Source organism: Oncorhynchus masou, unplaced genomic scaffold, assembly GCF_036934945.1.
Source record: "Oncorhynchus masou masou isolate Uvic2021 unplaced genomic scaffold, UVic_Omas_1.1 unplaced_scaffold_1712, whole genome shotgun sequence".
Lineage (NCBI taxonomy): Eukaryota > Metazoa > Chordata > Actinopteri > Salmoniformes > Salmonidae > Oncorhynchus > Oncorhynchus masou.
Genome location: NW_027007282.1, coordinates 68497 through 90820, shown reverse-complemented (window position 1 = coordinate 90820; position 22324 = coordinate 68497). Strand labels below are relative to the sequence as shown.

Genomic DNA, 22324 nt, shown 5'->3' with positions numbered 1-22324 from the left:
AATAACTAGTGTCTACCCGATAGTCCACATTGTGTCTACCTGATAGTCCACATTGTGTTAGTAACTAGTGTCTACCCGATAGTCCACATTGTGTTAGTAACTAGTGTCTACCCGATAGTCCACATTGTGTTAATAACTAGTGTCCACCCGATAGTCCACATTGTGTTAATAACTAGTGTCTACCCGATAGTCCACATTGTGTTAATAACTAGTGTCCACCCGATAGTCCACATTGTGTTAGTAACTAGTGTCTACCCGATAGTCCACATTGTGTTAATAACTAGTGTCCACCCGATAGTCCACATTGTGTTAATAACTAGTGTCTACCTGATAGTCCATATTGTGTCTACCTGATAGTCCACATTGTGTTAGTAACTAGTGTCTACCTGATAGTCCACATTGTGTTAATAACTAGTGTCTACCTGATAGTCCACATTGTGTCTACCTGATAGTCCACATTGTGTTAGTAACTAGTGTCTACCCGATAGCCCACATTGTGTTAGTAACTAGTGTCTACTTGATAGTCCACATTGTGTTAATAACTAGTGTCTACCCGATAGTCCACATTGTGTTAGTAACAAGTGTCTACCCGATAGTCCACATTGTGTTAATAACTAGTGTCTACCTGATAGTCCACATTGTGTTAGTAACTAGTGTCTACCCGATAGTCCACATTGTGTTAGTAACTAGTGTCCACCCGATAGTCCACATTGTGTCCACCCGATAGCCCACATTGTGTTAATAACTAGTGTCTACCCGATAGTCCACATTGTGTTAATAACTAGTGTCTACCTGATAGTCCACATTGTGTTAATAACTAGTGTCCACCCGATAGTCCACATTGTGTTAGTAACTAGTGTCTACCCGATAGTCAACATTGTGTCTACCTGATAGTCCACATTGTGTTAATAACTAGTGTCTACCCGATAGTCCACATTGTGTTAATAACTAGTGTCTACCCGATAGTCCACATTGTGTTAATAACTAGTGTCTACCCGATAGTCCACATTGTGTTAATAACTAGTGTCCACCCGATAGTCCACATTGTGTTAATAACTAGTGTCTACCCGATAGTCCACATTGTGTTAATAACTAGTGTCCACCCGATAGTCCACATTGTGTTAATAACTAGTGTCCACCCGATAGTCCACATTGTGTTAATAACTAGTGTCCACCCGATAGTCCACATTGTGTTAGTAACTAGTGTCTACCCGATAGTCCACATTGTGTTAGTAACTAGTGTCTACCCGATAGTCCACATTGTGTTAATAACTAGTGTCTACCCGATAGTCCACATTGTGTTAGTAACTAGTGTCTACCCGATAGTCCACATTGTGTTAATAACTAGTGTCCACCCGATAGTCCACATTGTGTTAGTAACTAGTGTCTACCCGATAGTCCACATTGTGTTAATAACTAGTGTCCACCCGATAGTCCACATTGTGTTAATAACTAGTGTCTACCTGATAGTCCACATTGTGTTAGTAACTAGTGTCCACCTGATAGTCCACATTGTGTTAGTAACTAGTGTCTACCTGATAGTCCACATTGTGTTAGTAACTAGTGTCTACCTGATAGTACACATTGTGTCTACCTGATAGTCCACATTGTGTTAATAACTAGTGTCTACCTGATAGTCCACATTGTGTTAATAACTAGTGTCCACCCGATAGTCCACATTGTGTTAGTAACTAGTGTCTACCTGATGGTCCACATTGTGTTAATAACTAGTGTCTACCTGATGGTCCACATTGTGTTAATAACTAGTGTCTACCCGATAGTCCACATTGTGTCCACCCGATAGCCCACATTGTGTTAATAACTAGTGTCTACCCGATAGTCCACATTGTGTTAGTAACTAGTGTCTACCCGATAGTCCACATTGTGTTAATAACTAGTGTCCACCCGATAGTCCACATTGTGTTAATAACTAGTGTCTACCTGATGGTCCACATTGTGTTAATAACTAGTGTCTACCTGATAGCCCACATTGTGTCCACCCGATAGTCCACATTGTGTCCACCCGATAGTCCACATTGTGTCCACCCGATAGCCCACATTGTGTTAATAACTAGTGTCTACCTGATAGTCCACATTGTGTCCACCCGATAGCCCACATTGTGTCCACCCGATAGTCCACATTGTGTCCACCCGATAGTCCACATTGTGTCCACCCGATAGTCCACATTGTGTCCACCCGATAGTCCACATTGTGTTAATAACTAGTGTCTACCCGATAGTCCACATTGTGTCCACCCGATAGTCCACATTGTGTCCACCCGATAGTCCACATTGTGTCCACCCGATAGTCCACATTGTGTCCACCCGATAGTCCACATTGTGTCCACCCGATAGTCCACATTGTGTCCACCCGATAGTCCACATTGTGTCCACCCGATAGTCCACATTGTGTCCACCCGATAGTCCACATTGTGTCCACCCGATAGTCCACATTGTGTCCACCCGATAGTCCACATTGTGTCCACCCGATAGTCCACATTGTGTCCACCCGATAGTCCACATTGTGTCCACCCGATAGTCCACATTGTGTCCACCCGATAGTCCACATTGTGTTAGTAACTAGTGTCTACCCGATAGTCCACATTGTGTTAATAACTAGTGTCTACCTGATAGTCCACATTGTGTTAATAACTAGTGTCTACCTGATAGTCCACATTGTGTTAATAACTAGTGTCTACCTGATAGTCCACATTGTGTTAATAACTAGTGTCTACCCGATAGTCCACATTGTGTTAATAACTAGTGTCTACCCGATAGTCCACATTGTGTCCACCCGATAGCCCACATTGTGTTAGTAACTAGTGTCTACCTGATAGCCCACATTGTGTTAATAACTAGTGTCTACCTGATAGTCCACATTGTGTTAATAACTAGTGTCTACCCGATAGTCCACATTGTGTCTACCCGATAGTCCACATTGTGTTAATAACTAGTGTCTACCCGATAGTCCACATTGTGTTAGTAACTAGTGTCTACCTGATAGTCCACATTGTGTTAGTAACTAGTGTCTACCCGATAGTCCACATTGTGTTAGTAACTAGTGTCTACCCGATAGTCCACATTGTGTCTACCCGATAGTCCACATTGTGTGAGTAACTAGTGTCTACCCGATAGTCCACATTGTGTTAGTAACTAGTGTCTACCCGATAGTCCACATTGTGTGAGTAACTAGTGTCTACCTGATAGTCCACATTGTGTTAGTAACTAGTGTCTACCCGATAGTCCACATTGTGTCTACCCGATAGTCCACATTGTGTGAGTAACTAGTGTCTACCCGATAGTCCACATTGTGTGAGTAACTAGTGTCTACCCGATAGTCCACATTGTGTTAGTAACTAGTGTCTACCCGATAGTCCACATTGTGTTAGTAACTAGTGTCTACCTGATAGTCCACATTGTGTTAGTAACTAGTGTCTACCTGATAGTCCACATTGTGTTAGTAACTAGTGTCTACCCGATAGTCCACATTGTGTTAGTAACTAGTGTCTACCTGATAGTCCACATTGTGTTAGTAACTAGTGTCTACCCGATAGTCCACATTGTGTTAGTAACTAGTGTCTACCCGATAGTCCACATTGTGTCAGTAACTAGTGTCTACCTGATAGTCCACATTGTGTCAGTAACTAGTGTCTACCTGATAGTCCACATTGTGTTAATAACTAGTGTCTACCCGATAGTCCACATTGTGTTAATAACTAGTGTCTACCCGATAGTCCACATTGTGTTAATAACTAGTGTCTACCTGATAGTCCACATTGTGTTAGTAACTAGTGTCTACCTGATAGTCCACATTGTGTTAATAACTAGTGTCTACCTGATAGTCCACATTGTGTTAATAACTAGTGTCTACCCGATAGTCCACATTGTGTTAATAACTAGTGTCTACCCGATAGTCCACATTGTGTTAGTAACTAGTGTCTACCCGATAGTCCACATTGTGTTAGTAACTAGTGTCTACCCGATAGTCCACATTGTGTTAGTAACTAGTGTCTACCCGATAGTCCACATTGTGTTAGTAACTAGTGTCTACCCGATAGTCCACATTGTGTTAGTAACTAGTGTCTACCCGATAGTCCACATTGTGTTAGTAACTAGTGTCTACCCGATAGTCCACATTGTGTTAGTAACTAGTGTCTACCCGATAGTCCACATTGTGTTAGTAACTAGTGTCTACCCGATAGTCCACATTGTGTTAGTAACTAGTGTCTACCCGATAGTCCACATTGTGTCTACCCGATAGTCCACATTGTGTGAGTAACTAGTGTCTACCCGATAGTCCACATTGTGTTAGTAACTAGTGTCTACCCGATAGTCCACATTGTGTCCACCCGATAGCCCACATTGTGTTAGTAACTAGTGTCTACCTGATAGCCCACATTGTGTTAATAACTAGTGTCTACCTGATAGTCCACATTGTGTTAATAACTAGTGTCTACCCGATAGTCCACATTGTGTCTACCCGATAGTCCACATTGTGTGAGTAACTAGTGTCTACCCGATAGTCCACATTGTGTTAGTAACTAGTGTCTACCCGATAGTCCACATTGTGTGAGTAACTAGTGTCTACCTGATAGTCCACATTGTGTTAGTAACTAGTGTCTACCCGATAGTCCACATTGTGTCTACCCGATAGTCCACATTGTGTTAGTAACTAGTGTCTACCCGATAGTCCACATTGTGTTAGTAACTAGTGTCTACCTGATAGTCCACATTGTGTTAGTAACTAGTGTCTACCTGATAGTCCACATTGTGTTAGTAACTAGTGTCTACCCGATAGTCCACATTGTGTTAGTAACTAGTGTCTACCTGATAGTCCACATTGTGTCAGTAACTAGTGTCTACCTGATAGTCCACATTGTGTTAATAACTAGTGTCTACCCGATAGTCCACATTGTGTTAATAACTAGTGTCTACCCGATAGTCCACATTGTGTTAATAACTAGTGTCTACCTGATAGTCCACATTGTGTTAGTAACTAGTGTCTACCTGATAGTCCACATTGTGTTAATAACTAGTGTCTACCTGATAGTCCACATTGTGTTAATAACTAGTGTCTACCTGATAGTCCACATTGTGTTAATAACTAGTGTCTACCCGATAGTCCACATTGTGTTAGTAACTAGTGTCTACCCGATAGTCCACATTGTGTTAGTAACTAGTGTCTACCCGATAGTCCACATTGTGTTAGTAACTAGTGTCTACCCGATAGTCCACATTGTGTTAGTAACTAGTGTCTACCCGATAGTCCACATTGTGTTAGTAACTAGTGTCTACCCGATAGTCCACATTGTGTTAGTAACTAGTGTCTACCCGATAGTCCACATTGTGTTAGTAACTAGTGTCTACCAGATAGTCCACATTGTGTTAGTAACTAGTGTCTACCCGATAGTCCACATTGTGTCTACCCGATAGTCCACATTGTGTGAGTAACTAGTGTCTACCCGATAGTCCACATTGTGTTAATAACTAGTGTCTACCTGATAGTCCACATTGTGTCTACCTGATAGTCCACATTGTGTTAGTAACTAGTGTCTACCTGATAGTCCACATTGTGTTAGTAACTAGTGTCTACCCGATAGTCCACATTGTGTGAGTAACTAGTGTCTACCTGATAGTCCACATTGTGTTAATAACTAGTGTCTACCTGATAGTCCACATTGTGTCTACCTGATAGTCCACATTGTGTTAGTAACTAGTGTCTACCTGATAGTCCACATTGTGTTAATAACTAGTGTCTACCTGATAGTCCACATTGTGTTAATAACTAGTGTCTACCCGATAGTCCACATTGTGTTAGTAACTAGTGTCTACCCGATAGTCCACATTGTGTTAGTAACTAGTGTCTACCCGATAGTCCACATTGTGTTAGTAACTAGTGTCTACCCGATAGTCCACATTGTGTTAGTAACTAGTGTCTACCCGATAGTCCACATTGTGTTAGTAACTAGTGTCTACCCGATAGTCCACATTGTGTTAGTAACTAGTGTCTACCCGATAGTCCACATTGTGTCTACCCGATAGTCCACATTGTGTGAGTAACTAGTGTCTACCCGATAGTCCACATTGTGTGAGTAACTAGTGTCTACCCGATAGTCCACATTGTGTTAGTAACTAGTGTCTACCCGATAGTCCACATTGTGTTAGTAACTAGTGTCTACCCGATAGTCCACATTGTGTCTACCCGATAGTCCACATTGTGTGAGTAACTAGTGTCTACCCGATAGTCCACATTGTGTCTACCCGATAGTCCACATTGTGTGAGTAACTAGTGTCTACCCGATAGTCCACATTGTGTGAGTAACTAGTGTCTACCCGATAGTCCACATTGTGTTAGTAACTAGTGTCTACCTGATAGTCCACATTGTGTTAATAACTAGTGTCTAACTGATAGTCCACATTGTGTCTACCTGATAGTCCACATTGTGTCTACCTGATAGTCCACATTGTGTTAGTAACTAGTGTCTACCCGATAGTCCACATTGTGTCAGTAACTAGTGTCTACCTGATAGTCCACATTGTGTTAATAACTAGTGTCCACCCGATAGTCCACATTGTGTTAGTAACTAGTGTCTACCTGATAGTCCACATTGTGTTAGTAACTAGTGTCTACCTGATAGTCCACATTGTGTTAGTAACTAGTGTCTACCCGATAGTCCACATTGTGTTAATAACTAGTGTCTACCTGATAGTCCACATTGTGTCCACCCGATAGTCCACATTGTGTTAGTAACTAGTGTCTACCTGATAGTCCACATTGTGTTAGTAACTAGTGTCTACCTGATAGTCCACATTGTGTTAGTAACTAGTGTCTACCCGATAGTCCACATTGTGTTAATAACTAGTGTCTACCCGATAGTCCACATTGTGTTAATAACTAGTGTCTACCTGATAGTCCACATTGTGTTAGTAACTAGTGTCTACCTGATAGTCCACATTGTGTCTACCTGATAGTCCACATTGTGTTAGTAACTAGTGTCTACCTGATAGTCCACATTGTGTTAGTAACTAGTGTCTACCTGATAGTCCACACTGTGTCTACCCGATAGTCCACATTGTGTTAATAACTAGTGTCTACCTGATAGTCCACATTGTGTCTACCTGATAGTCCACATTGTGTTAGTAACTAGTGTCTACCTGATAGTCCACATTGTGTTAGTAACTAGTGTCTACCTGATAGTCCACATTGTGTTAGTAACTAGTGTCTACCTGATAGTCCACATTGTGTTAGTAACTAGTGTCTACCCGATAGTCCACATTGTGTTAGTAACTAGTGTCTACCCGATAGTCCACATTGTGTTAGTAAATAGTGTCTACCCGATAGTCCACATTGTGTTAGTAACTAGTGTCTACCCGATAGTCCACATTGTGTTAGTAACTAGTGTCTACCCGATAGTCCACATTGTGTTAATAACTAGTGTCTACCTGATAGTCCACATTGTGTCTACCTGATAGTCCACATTGTGTTAGTAACTAGTGTCTACCTGATAGTCCACATTGTGTTAGTAACTAGTGTCTACCCGATAGTCCACATTGTGTTAATAACTAGTGTCTACCTGATAGTCCACATTGTGTTAGTAACTAGTGTCTACCTGATAGTCCACATTGTGTCTACCTGATAGTCCACATTGTGTTAGTAACTAGTGTCTACCTGATAGCCCACATTGTGTTAGTAACTAGTGTCTACCCGATAGTCCACATTGTGTCTACCTGATAGCCCACATTGTGTTAGTAACTAGTGTCTACCTGATAGTCCACATTGTGTTAATAACTAGTGTCTACCTGATAGTCCACATTGTGTTAGTAACTAGTGTCTACCCGATAGTCCACATTGTGTTAGTAACTAGTGTCTACCCGATAGTCCACATTGTGTTAGTAACTAGTGTCTACCCGATAGTCCACATTGTGTTAGTAACTAGTGTCTACCCGATAGTCCACATTGTGTTAGTAACTAGTGTCTACCCGATAGTCCACATTGTGTTAGTAACTAGTGTCTACCCGATAGTCCACATTGTGTTAGTAACTAGTGTCTACCAGATAGTCCACATTGTGTTAGTAACTAGTGTCTACCCGATAGTCCACATTGTGTCTACCCGATAGTCCACATTGTGTGAGTAACTAGTGTCTACCCGATAGTCCACATTGTGTTAATAACTAGTGTCTACCTGATAGTCCACATTGTGTCTACCTGATAGTCCACATTGTGTTAGTAACTAGTGTCTACCTGATAGTCCACATTGTGTTAGTAACTAGTGTCTACCCGATAGTCCACATTGTGTGAGTAACTAGTGTCTACCTGATAGTCCACATTGTGTTAATAACTAGTGTCTACCTGATAGTCCACATTGTGTCTACCTGATAGTCCACATTGTGTTAGTAACTAGTGTCTACCTGATAGTCCACATTGTGTTAATAACTAGTGTCTACCTGATAGTCCACATTGTGTTAATAACTAGTGTCTACCCGATAGTCCACATTGTGTTAGTAACTAGTGTCTACCCGATAGTCCACATTGTGTTAGTAACTAGTGTCTACCCGATAGTCCACATTGTGTTAGTAACTAGTGTCTACCCGATAGTCCACATTGTGTTAGTAACTAGTGTCTACCCGATAGTCCACATTGTGTTAGTAACTAGTGTCTACCCGATAGTCCACATTGTGTTAGTAACTAGTGTCTACCCGATAGTCCACATTGTGTCTACCCGATAGTCCACATTGTGTGAGTAACTAGTGTCTACCCGATAGTCCACATTGTGTGAGTAACTAGTGTCTACCCGATAGTCCACATTGTGTTAGTAACTAGTGTCTACCCGATAGTCCACATTGTGTTAGTAACTAGTGTCTACCCGATAGTCCACATTGTGTCTACCCGATAGTCCACATTGTGTGAGTAACTAGTGTCTACCCGATAGTCCACATTGTGTCTACCCGATAGTCCACATTGTGTGAGTAACTAGTGTCTACCCGATAGTCCACATTGTGTGAGTAACTAGTGTCTACCCGATAGTCCACATTGTGTTAGTAACTAGTGTCTACCCGATAGTCCACATTGTGTTAGTAACTAGTGTCTACCTGATAGTCCACATTGTGTTAATAACTAGTGTCTAACTGATAGTCCACATTGTGTCTACCTGATAGTCCACATTGTGTCTACCTGATAGTCCACATTGTGTTAGTAACTAGTGTCTACCCGATAGTCCACATTGTGTCAGTAACTAGTGTCTACCTGATAGTCCACATTGTGTTAATAACTAGTGTCCACCCGATAGTCCACATTGTGTTAGTAACTAGTGTCTACCTGATAGTCCACATTGTGTTAGTAACTAGTGTCTACCTGATAGTCCACATTGTGTTAGTAACTAGTGTCTACCCGATAGTCCACATTGTGTTAATAACTAGTGTCTACCTGATAGTCCACATTGTGTCCACCCGATAGTCCACATTGTGTTAGTAACTAGTGTCTACCTGATAGTCCACATTGTGTTAGTAACTAGTGTCTACCTGATAGTCCACATTGTGTTAGTAACTAGTGTCTACCCGATAGTCCACATTGTGTTAATAACTAGTGTCTACCCGATAGTCCACATTGTGTTAATAACTAGTGTCTACCTGATAGTCCACATTGTGTTAGTAACTAGTGTCTACCTGATAGTCCACATTGTGTCTACCTGATAGTCCACATTGTGTTAGTAACTAGTGTCTACCTGATAGTCCACATTGTGTTAGTAACTAGTGTCTACCTGATAGTCCACACTGTGTCTACCCGATAGTCCACATTGTGTTAATAACTAGTGTCTACCTGATAGTCCACATTGTGTCTACCTGATAGTCCACATTGTGTTAGTAACTAGTGTCTACCTGATAGTCCACATTGTGTTAGTAACTAGTGTCTACCTGATAGTCCACATTGTGTTAGTAACTAGTGTCTACCTGATAGTCCACATTGTGTTAGTAACTAGTGTCTACCCGATAGTCCACATTGTGTTAGTAACTAGTGTCTACCCGATAGTCCACATTGTGTTAGTAACTAGTGTCTACCCGATAGTCCACATTGTGTTAGTAACTAGTGTCTACCCGATAGTCCACATTGTGTTAGTAACTAGTGTCTACCCGATAGTCCACATTGTGTTAATAACTAGTGTCTACCTGATAGTCCACATTGTGTCTACCTGATAGTCCACATTGTGTTAGTAACTAGTGTCTACCTGATAGTCCACATTGTGTTAGTAACTAGTGTCTACCCGATAGTCCACATTGTGTTAATAACTAGTGTCTACCTGATAGTCCACATTGTGTTAGTAACTAGTGTCTACCTGATAGTCCACATTGTGTCTACCTGATAGTCCACATTGTGTTAGTAACTAGTGTCTACCTGATAGCCCACATTGTGTTAGTAACTAGTGTCTACCCGATAGTCCACATTGTGTCTACCTGATAGCCCACATTGTGTTAGTAACTAGTGTCTACCTGATAGTCCACATTGTGTTAATAACTAGTGTCTACCTGATAGTCCACATTGTGTTAGTAACTAGTGTCTACCTGATAGTCCACATTGTGTTAGTAACTAGTGTCTACCTGATAGTCCACATTGTGTTAGTAACTAGTGTCTACCCGATAGTCCACATTGTGTTAGTAACTAGTGTCTACCTGATAGTCCACATTGTGTTAGTAACTAGTGTCTACCTGATAGTCCACATTGTGTTAGTAACTAGTGTCTACCCGATAGTCCACATTGTGTTAGTAACTAGTGTCTACCTGATAGTCCACATTGTGTTAGTAACTAGTGTCTACCTGATAGTCCACATTGTGTTAGTAACTAGTGTCTACCCGATAGTCCACATTGTGTTAGTAACTAGTGTCTACCCGATAGTCCACATTGTGTTAGTAACTAGTGTCTACCCGATAGTCCACATTGTGTTAATAACTAGTGTCTACCCGATAGTCCACATTGTGTTAATAACTAGTGTCTACCTGATAGTCCACATTGTGTCTACCTGATAGTCCACATTGTGTTAATAACTAGTGTCTACCTGATAGTCCACATTGTGTCTACCTGATAGTCCACATTGTGTTAATAACTAGTGTCTACCTGATAGTCCACATTGTGTCTACCTGATAGTCCACATTGTGTTAGTAACTAGTGTCTACCTGATAGTCCACATTGTGTTAGTAACTAGTGTCTACCTGATAGTCCACATTGTGTCTACCTGATAGTCCACATTGTGTTAGTAACTAGTGTCTACCTGATAGTCCACATTGTGTTAGTAACTAGTGTCTACCCGATAGTCCACATTGTGTTAGTAACTAGTGTCTACCTGATAGTCCACATTGTGTTAGTAACTAGTGTCTACCTGATAGTCCACATTGTGTTAGTAACTAGTGTCTACCCGATAGTCCACATTGTGTTAGTAACTAGTGTCTACCTGATAGTCCACATTGTGTTAATAACTAGTGTCTACCTGATAGTCCACATTGTGTTAGTAACTAGTGTCTACCTGATAGTCCACATTGTGTCTACCTGATAGTCCACATTGTGTTAGTAACTAGTGTCTACCCGATAGTCCACATTGTGTTAGTAACTAGTGTCTACCTGATAGTCCACATTGTGTTAGTAACTAGTGTCTACCTGATAGTCCACATTGTGTTAGTAACTAGTGTCTACCTGATAGTCCACATTGTGTTAGTAACTAGTGTCTACCTGATAGTCCACATTGTGTCTACCTGATAGTCCACATTGAGTTAGTAACTAGTGTCTACCTGATAGTCCACATTGTGTCTACCTGATAGTCCACATTGTGTTAGTAACTAGTGTCTACCTGATAGTCCACATTGTGTTAGTAACTAGTGTCTACCTGATCGTCCACATTGTGTTAGTAACTAGTGTCTACCTGATAGTCCACATTGTGTTAGTAACTAGTGTCTACCTGATAGTCCACATTGTGTTAGTAACTAGTGTCTACCTGATAGTCCACATTGTGTTAGTAACTAGTGTCTACCCGATAGTCCACATTGTGTCTACCTGATAGTCCACATTGTGTTAGTAACTAGTGTCTACCCGATAGTCCACATTGTGTTAGTAACTAGTGTCTACCCGATAGTCCACATTGTGTTAGTAACTAGTGTCTACCTGATAGTCCACATTGTGTTAGTAACTAGTGTCTACCTGATAGTCCACATTGTGTTAGTAACTAGTGTCTACCCGATAGTCCACATTGTGTTAGTAACTAGTGTCTACCTGATAGTCCACATTGTGTTAGTAACTAGTGTCTACCTGATAGTCCACATTGTGTTAATAACTAGTGTCTACCTGATAGTCCACATTGTGTTAGTAACTAGTGTCTACCCGATAGTCCACATTGTGTTAGTAACTAGTGTCTACCCGATAGTCCACATTGTGTTAGTAACTAGTGTCTACCTGATAGTCCACATTGTGTTAGTAACTAGTGTCTACCTGATAGTCCACATTGTGTCTACCTGATAGTCCACATTGTGTTAGTAACTAGTGTCTACCTGATAGTCCACATTGTGTTAGTAACTAGTGTCTACCCGATAGTCCACATTGTGTCTACCCGATAGTCCACATTGTGTTAGTAACTAGTGTCTACCTGATAGTCCACATTGTGTTAGTAACTAGTGTCTACCTGATAGTCCACTAGCAGCTCCGGTCCTTTAAAATAACGGGAGGCCACCCTGACGTTGTATTCCTGAGCTGGGTGGTAGAACTCAGCCAGACCCCAGTCTATGAGACGCAGCTGAGAGACAGAGAGACACAGACAGAGAGAGAGAGAGAGACAGAGAGAGACAGAGAGAGACACAGACAGAGGAATTAGAGGGGGGGGGGTAGTGTGACATCTACAGAAGCAGAGCTTCCTGTTTAGCACTATGCTAACCTGCCTTCTAAGCCTTTTCAAAATGTCCTTCTGACCCACCGACTAGTGGACCATCTGGGAACTACGGATCTACAGTATGTCTGGGATCAATTTACATTTTGAAAAACAGTAAAAGAAGGCAAAGGAATTCAGTTGAAAATAGTCTGAATATTAAACGGATCCTTTTAAATTTATACAATTGAATATTCAGTTGGTTATTGAATTTTTAAAAAAAAAGGAATTGATCCATAAAGCCACAAAATGTCACTTTGAGGACGACCAGACCAAATTCACATAGAAACGTGTGTTATAGATCTGTCATTCTTAATTGAACACAAGTCTAAGATCTATTCTATGGGTGCTATTTCTATGCTTCCAGTTCTTACGTTTAGTTTTTTGCGTCTTTTAACTTTCAGTTTTGCTTCAAAAACAGCTGAAAATACAATATTTTAGGTTATGAAAAATATATTTCACTGCGGTTTAGATGCTACAATGATTCTATAGACTCATCTTTAATTTGAAGGGCTCCCGAGTGGCACAGCAGGTCTAAGGCAATGCATCTCAGCTCTAGAGGCGTCACTAGACACCCTGGTTCGAATCCAGGCTGTATCACAACCGGCCGTGATAGGGCTGCGCACAATTGCCCCAGCGCCGTCATTGTAAAATAATAATTTGTTCTTAAACCGACTTGCCTAGTTAAATAAAAAGGTTAAATAACTTTTAAAAAAATCTTGGCCTTCAGCTTTGTGTTCTGCTGGTGCAGCTCCATTACTGCCACCTGGTGGCGAAACAGAACCATGACAGCCCGCCCCACCCTGGACCCCCCCCCCCTCCATCTACACAGCGTTTTGGTGCCATACCTTGACCCAGTTAACACCTTCTGAAGTTCCCTCTCTGGATGAGACCCAATTATCTCTTCTTCCTCCCAAAGTGTGACCTTGTTTACTTCCCTCGACTGATTCTAACAGGAAATGACAGGCCTAACAAATATGGTAGGAACTCCCACTAACCTATGCATCCATCAAACCAATGCCATCCCATTACAGTGAGAGGATTACTGATTACTGCGGAATTCGTGTAGCACAACAATGTAAGCTTGCGAGACTTGCGGACGGTTGTAAGACGTAAAAATCGAGTCTAAACTTCAGGTGATATTTGGGACACAGATTCTGTGACCATCCTGATAAAACAACAGTGTTGATGCTCTGCTTCTGACCCAGGAGAAATGAGCTGCAGCTCCGGCTGCTATGAGGCCAGCTATTTGGGAAACACTGGCCTAGATTAGTAGGGAACAGGGGCAGGAATGGTGTTTATTATAACATACATTTTTTTGAAATGGACTTCTTCTATAGAAATAGGTCCTGCCTCTCACTAAATAGTCAAAAGTAGATTATTCAGTAGATGTTCCTACCGGTCCTAGACTATGGTGACATCTATATCAGGGGTTTACAACCCTGCTCCTGGAGAGCTACCCTCCTGTAGGTTCACTCCAACCCTGCTCCTGGAGAGCTACCCTCCTGTAGGTTTTAACTCCAACCCTGCTCCTGGAGAGCTACCCTCCTGTAGGTTCACTCCAACCCTGCTCCTGGAGAGCTACCCTCCTGTAGGTTCACTCCAACCCTGCTCCTGGAGAGATACCCTCCTGTAGGTTTGCACTCCAACCCTGCTCCTGGAGAGCTACCCTCCTGTAGGTTTGCACTCCAACCCTGCTCCTGGAGAGCTACCCTCCTGTAGGTTTGCACTCCAACCCTGCTCCTGGAGAGCTACCCTCCTGTAGGTTTGCACTCCAACCCTGCTCCTGGAGAGCTACCCTCCTGTAGGTTTTCACTCCAACCCTGCTCCTGGAGAGCTACCCTCCTGTAGGTTTTCACTCCAACCCTGCTCCTGGAGAGCTACCCTCCTGTAGGTTTTCACTCCAACCCTGCTCCTGGAGAGCTACCCTCCTGTAGGTTTTCACTCCAACCCTGCTCCTGGAGAGCTCCAACCCTGCTCCTGGAGAGCTACCCTCCTGTAGGTTTTCACTCCAACCCTGCTCCTGGAGAGCTACCCTCCTGTAGGTTTTCACTCCAACCCTGCTCATGGAGAGCTACCCTCCTGTAGGTTTGCACTCCAACCCTGCTCCTGGAGAGCTACCCTCCTGTAGGTTTTAACTCCAACCCTGCTCCTGGAGAGCTACCCTCCTGTAGGTTTTCACTCCAACCCTGCTCCTGGAGAGCTACCCTCCTGTAGGTTTTCACTCCAACCCTGCTCCTGGAGAGCTACCCTCCTGTAGGTTAACTCCAACCCATATAAGACACACACACTAAACACAACATGTAAAGTGTTGGTCCCATGTTTCAGGAGCTGAAATAAACCCCAAGAAATGTTCCATAAGCTTTGTGTGTGTGTATTTCTCAAATCTTGTGCACAAATTTGTTTTACATCTCTGTTACTGAGCATTTCTCCTTTGCCAAGATAATCCATCCACCTGATCGGTGTCGCATATCAGGAAGAAGATTAAAACGGCACGATCATTACACAGGTGCACCTTGTGCTGGGGACAATAAAAGGCCACTAAAATGTGTAGTTGTGTCACAGCACAATACCACAAGTTGAGGGAGCGTGCAATTGGCATGCAGACTGCATGAATGTCCACCAGGGCTGTGGCCAGAGAATTAAATGTTCATTTTTCTACCATAAGCCACCGCCAATGACATTTTAGAGAATTCGGCAGTACGTCCTACCGGCCTCACAGACCACGTGTATTGTGCCGTGTGGTCTGCTGATGTCAACGTTGTGAACAGAATGCCCCATAGTGGCGGTGGCAGGCATAAGCTACGAACACAATTGCATCTTATCGATGGCAATTTGAATGCACAGATACCCTGACGAGATCCTGAGGCCCGTTGTCGCGCCATTCACCTGCCACCATCACCTCATGTTTCAGCATGATAATGCACGGCCCCATGTCGCGCCATTCACCTGCCACCATCACCTCATGTTTCAGCATGATAATGCACGGCCCCATGTCGCGCCATTCACCTTCCACCATCACCTCATGTTTCAGCATGATAATGCACGGCCCCATGTCGCGCCATTCACCTGCCACCATCACCTCATGTTTCAGCATGATAATGCACGGCCCCATGTCGCGCCATTCACCTGCCACCATCACCTCATGTTTCAGCATGATAATGCACGGCCCCATGTCGCGCCATTCACCTGCCACCATCACCTCATGTTTCAGCATGATAATGCACGGCCACATGTCGCGCCATTCACCTGCCACCATCACCTCATGTTTCAGCATGATAATGCACGGCCCCATGTCGCGCCATTCACCTGCCACCATCACCTCATGTTTCAGCATGATAATGCACGGCCACATGTCGCGCCATTCACCTGCCACCATCACCTCATGTTTCAGCATGATAATGCACGGCCCCATGTCGCGCCATTCACCTGCCACCATCACCTCATGTTTCAGCATGATAATGCATGGCCCCATGTCGCAAAGATCTGTACACAATTCCTGGAAAATGAAAGCATCCCAGTTCTACCATGGCCTGCACACTCAGAAATGTCACCCATTGAGCATGTTTGGGATGCTCTAGATGGGCAGCGTGTTCCAGTTCCCGCCAATATCCAGCAACATCGCAAAGCCATTTGAAGAGGGGTGGGACAACATTTCACAATCAACAGCCTGATGAACTCTGAAGGAGATGTGTCTCGCTGCATGAGGCAAATGGTGGTCACACCAGACACCGACTGGTTTTCTGATCCACGCCCCTATGTTTTTTTTAAGGAAACTGTGACCAACAGATGCACATCTGTATTCCAGTCATGTAAAATCCATAGATTAAATGCGTAATGAATTCATTTCAATTGACCGATTTCCTTATATTAACTAACTCAGTAAAACATTTGAAATTGTTGCATTTGCATCTATATTTTTTTGTTCAGTATAGATTTAAAAGGTTGTCAAAATGGGGAGACGTCTGTCCGCAATAAAGAGACGCTCTGCTTTTTTGACACCACAAAGTTCTGCAGGCTGTAGTTTTTATCTGATCTTGATTATTGTCCAGTTGTGTGGTCCAGTGCTGCAAGGAAAGACCTAGTTGAGCTGCAGCTGGCCCAGAACAGAGCGGCACGTCGTGCTCTTCATTGTAATCAGAGGGCTCATTTTAATACTATGCATGGCCAGTCTCTATTGGCTAAGAGTTGGATCCAGACTGACTACGTCTCCATTTTGTTTTGATAAGAAATATTCAGGTGTTGGAAATTCCAAATTGCTTACATAGTCAATTGACACACAGCACTGACACACAGCACTGACACACAGCAGACATGCCACCAGGGGCGTTTTCCACAGTCCCCAGGGGCAGAACACAGTCCCCAGGGGCAGAACACAGTCCCCAGGGGCAGAACACATTCAAGGAAAACGTACAGGATTATAATGAGCCATGGAAACTTCCATCTTATACAGTGCAAGTTAACAGCAAACCAGGTTAAAAACAAACATAAAGCAACACCTCACGGCACAATGCCTCTTCCCTTATACACATAACCAGTAGGTGCCATGTACTGACCTACGTGGAACTGACACACACACGTGCACGTACACACACACACACGCGAGCACACACACGCGCACGTTTTCAGATGTTGGTAAATTGTACTCCCTTTCTGTACTCCCTGTTCACCCATGACTGCGTGGCTGTGCACGACTCCAACACCATCGTTAAGGTAGGACTGACAGGTAGGACTGACAGGTAGGACTTGACAGGTAGGACTGATCAGTGACGACGACGAGGCAGCCTGCAGAGAGGAGGTCAGAGACCTGGCAGTGTGGTGCCAGGACAACAACCTCTCCCTCAACGTCAGCAACATAAAGCAGCTGATCATGGACTACAGGGAATGGAGGGCTGAGCTTGCCCCCCCATTCATATTGACGGGGCTGTAGTGAAGCGGGTTGAAAGCCTCAAGTTTCTCGGTGTCCACATCACGAAGGATCAAATCACGGACGACACGCACCAGTGATGGAAGCAGGAAAACATTCAGTTCGTAGAGCAACACCAGAGTCGCAGGTTCGATTCCAACAGTGGACCAGTTCAAAACAACATGAAAAATGACTCACTACGGTTAAGTCTCTCTGGATAAGAGAGTCTGTTAAATGACTCACTACTGTTAAGTCTCTGGATAAGAGAGTCTGTTAAATGACTCACTACGGTTCAGTCTCTGGATAAGAGAGTCTGTTAAATGACTCACTACTGTAGTGGCTCTGGATAAGAGAGTCTGTTAAATGACTCACTACTGTAAGTCTCTGGATCAGAGAGTCTGTTAAATGACTCACTACTGTAGTGTCTCTGGATAAGAGAGTCTGTTAAATGACTCACTACTGTAAGTCTCTGGATCAGAGAGTCTGTTAAATGACTCACTAAGGTTCAGTCTCTCTGGATCAGAGAGTCTGTTAAATGACTCACTACTGTAAGTCTCTGGATCAGAGAGTCTGTTAAATGACTCACTACGGTTCAGTCTCTCTGGATCAGAGAGTCTGTTAAATGACTCACTACTGTAAGTCTCTGGATCAGAGAGTCTGTTAAATGACTCACTACGGTTCAGTCTCTGGATAAGAGAGTCTGTTAAATGACTCACTACTGTTAAGTGTCTCTGGATCAGAGAGTCTGTTAAATGACTCACTACGGTTCAGTCTCTCTGGATAAGGGCGGCTACTAAATAACGTAAATTAGCGGGAAAACAGTTGTCAATAGCGCACCGCACAAGCGAGCGGTTTCACGTGACCGATGAAAATATCCTGTTAGATATTCAGGAAGAAGGGAGATCCAATATGCAACAACTACCACGGGGTCGCTAATATGACCAGGATTATCAACAACTACCACGGGTCGCTAATATGACCAGGATTATCAACAACTACCACGGGTCGCTAACATGACCAGGATTATCAACAACTACCACGGGTCGCTAATATGACCAGGATTATCAACAACTACCACGGGTCGCTAATATGACCAGGATTATCAACAACTACCACGGGGTCGCTAATATGACCAGGATTATCAACAACTACCACGGGGTCGCTAATATGACCAGGATTATCAACAACTACCACGGGTCGCTAATATGACCAGGATTATCAACAACTACCACGGGGTCGCTAATATGACCAGGATTATCAACAACTACCACGGGGTCGCTAATATGACCAGGATTATCAACAACTACCACGGGTCGCTAATATGACCAGGGTTGTGCCATTGGCTCCTGGACAAAGAAATTTGATACAAAATAAATAGCCTCCAAGGATATGTTGTGATTGAGTAGGCTACTTTGAATCAAGGTAAGACATGCCTCGTTGGTAGTAAAAAAAAAACTAAACATTCAAGTTTCAAAAAATTAAAGTTAATGTTTCCTAAAACGCATACTGCCTCCAGCTCACTGCAAAGTGGTGTGTGAGGTGATGAAGCCTGCCTTCCGTTGCCGTTGGAGATGCTGTCTGACAGACATTCCCCTCAAAGGCTCTGCATGTGTCTGGTGTGATAAAACACATAAGGAATATACTGTTCTACACCCCACCCATTTAATTCCACTAAATTAACCACGAGACCGATAGGCATGACTAATGTGTTTCCATCCACTGGTATTTTTTTATTTTACCAGTCAGTTAAAGAACAAATTCTTATTTCCAATGACGGCCTAGGAACAGTGGGTTAACTGCCTGTTCAGGGGCAGAACGACAGATTTGTACCTTGTCAGCTCGGGGGTTTGAACTCTCAACCTTCCGGTTACTAGTCCAACGCTCTAACCACTTGGCTACCCTGCCGCGTATTACCGTCAATGAATAGGCTAAAGATAAGCATTATTTCTAAATGGGATCTTCTTCTCCAGGACAATTGTCCGGTGCCAATTTATATCCGTTCTTCAACATCATCAGAAATGTAAATTGGCCAAGCACCGGCTAACGGAAACCCTGTGCTCAACAGTTAATCAAACGGCCAACCAGACTATTTGCATTGACTCCCTTGTTTGCACTTACATTTTTCCACTGGCTCTATGCACACTCACTGGACTGTAGCCACACTCTGCTACTGTATTATCTATCCTGCCTTTTACCCCTAGTTTCCCCCTCGCCACCGCCGAGTTTCCCCCCCGCCGAGTTTCCCCCTAGTTACCACCTAGTTACCCACATGTACATTGCCTTCAGAAAGTATTCAAATCCCTTGACCTATTCCACATTTTGTTGTGTTACAGCCTGAATTCTAAATGGATTAAATGATTTTTTCCTCACCTCTACACATACCATAATAACAAGGTGAAGGGGGGGGATTACACCTTTGCAAAATGTATTGAAAATGAAAGAGAAATATCTAATGTACATAAGTATATTGGAACCGGTACTCCTTGTATGCAGCCTTGTTATTGTTATTTTCATTTACTTTTTACCTCTGCATTGCTGGGAAAGGGCTCGTAAGGAAGCATTTCACGGTAAAGTCCTACGCCCGTTGTTCTCATAGCATAAAATGTTATTTGATTTTTTTTTTTGCGGGTCGACGGTTTTAGTGCTCATCACCGCATTCTCTACCGTAAAGTTGGTCTGGCCGTCTCTGATATCACGTAGGATGATACATTGCTGTGTTTTCATTCATAAAGCCTTTTTACAACAAAACTCACTGTACCTAACATCATTACTAACCTCTAGACATGAGAGGATAAGTCTGGAAAATTCATTCGGTCTGTATTGAGTTCGGTAAACCAGCTTTTAGGTTTTTTTCCCTCCACTGTATTTGTGGAACAATATTGTCTCTGGGTCAATTCAAGAAGCTGATTGAGGACATTATTACTGATGAATGTGCTATTTTTTTTTATGACCATGTTTCTCATCTGTAAAAGAAACCTTGGCCTCAGTATGACTCCCTAAAAAATAAATAAAAGGTTAAATATAATATATATTTTTTAACCCCGTAGAGAACCAGGACAAAAAGAGAATATTGTTTGGGGGCGGGGCCAACTTCCATCATGTATGAATAGAGGATGATGTCAGCGAAACCAGAAATCCTCATAAAAAAAAAAAAAAATAAAAAAAAAAAAAAATCAGGAAATGAAGAAACCCCAACCCTGACAGAGAGAGTGTTTGATGTTGCTCACAGGTCTCTCCAGACTGTATCTCAATGAGAATAACCTGTTTAAATAAAGATGATCGGATGGCTACCTTTCTCGTCTGGTGGTCGATCATGACGTTGTGTGGTTTGACGTCCCTGTGCATGATCCCCATGCTATGGCAGTAGTCCAGAGCCTGTAGGAGACAACACAAAGGACAACACAGTCTATATCTGAAGGCTCGTTTCAGGCCCTCTTGACCCCACAAAAATTGTCAATGGAAACAAATTGAAGCCAAATTATTTCAAAAGTGGGATGCAACAGAGCCAAGCAAGGGGACCTGCCAGTTTCCCTTACCTTGAGAAGCTCGTACACATAGAAACGAATATCAAAGTCTGTTAACTTCTGGTAAAGTTCCTGTGAATGAATTTCAAACAAAAAGTTTAACTACAGTGCATTTGGAAAGTAATTCATACCACTTGACTTTTCCCATATTTTGTTACAGCCTTAATCTAAAATGTAGTAAAGAAGAAGAAAAAAAATGTCCTCAAACTACACACAATACCCCATAATGACAAACCAAAAACTGGTTATGTTAAATTTGGAAATGTAAAAAAAAAAAATTGAATTTTGCATTTATTTTTTACATAAGTATTCAGAACCTTTGCTTGGAGACTTGAAATAGCTCTGGTACATCCTGTTTCCATTGATCATCCTTGAGATGTTTCTACAGCTTGATTGGAGTCCACCTGTGGTAAATTCAATTGATTGGACATGCACACACCTGGCTATATAAAAAAAACTGTCCGACAGTGGACAGTGCATGTCAGAGCAAAAACCAAGCCATGAGGTTGAAGGAAATGTCCGTAGAGGTCCGAGACAGGATGGTGTCGAGGCACAGATCAGGGGAAGGGTACCAAAAAAAAAAAATGTATGCAGCATTTAAGGTACCCAAGAACACAGTGGCCTCCATCATTCTTAAATTAAAAGAAGTTTGGAACCACCAACAATCTTCCTAGAGCTGTCCGCCCGGACAAACTGAGCAATCGAGGGAGAAGGGCCACGGTCAGAGAGGTGACCAAGAACCCAAAGGTCACTCTGACAGAGCTCTAGAGTTCCTCTGTGGAGATGGGAGAACCTTCTAGAAGGACAACCATCTATGCAGCACTCCACCAATCTGGCCTTTACGGTAGAGTGGCCAGACGGAAGCCACTCCTCAGTAAAAAGGCACACGACAGCTTGCTTGGAGTTTGCCAATGGGCGCCTAAAGGCGGACCATTTTCTCTGGTCTGATGAAACCAAAATGTAACTGATTGGCCTGAATTCCAAGCGTCACCCCC

The 22324-nt window shown here is 42.8% G+C and overlaps 1 protein-coding gene across 1 annotated transcript in view; it reads right to left on the bottom strand.

Annotated features, from left to right (window-relative positions):
- Nucleotides 1–22324, bottom strand: part of LOC135532066 (casein kinase II subunit alpha'-like) — a gene marked incomplete at its 3' end in the record, with an annotated part of 36045 nt that overhangs the window by 11595 nt on the left and 2126 nt on the right. Inside the window, exons 2-4 of the mRNA XM_064959712.1 lie at nucleotides 21342–21401; nucleotides 21097–21180; nucleotides 12660–12770 (exon numbers count right to left, since the gene is read on the bottom strand). Of these exons, the coding sequence (XP_064815784.1) occupies nucleotides 12660–12770; nucleotides 21097–21180; nucleotides 21342–21401 (255 nt within the window). The remainder of the gene's footprint in view (nucleotides 1–12659; nucleotides 12771–21096; nucleotides 21181–21341; nucleotides 21402–22324) is intronic.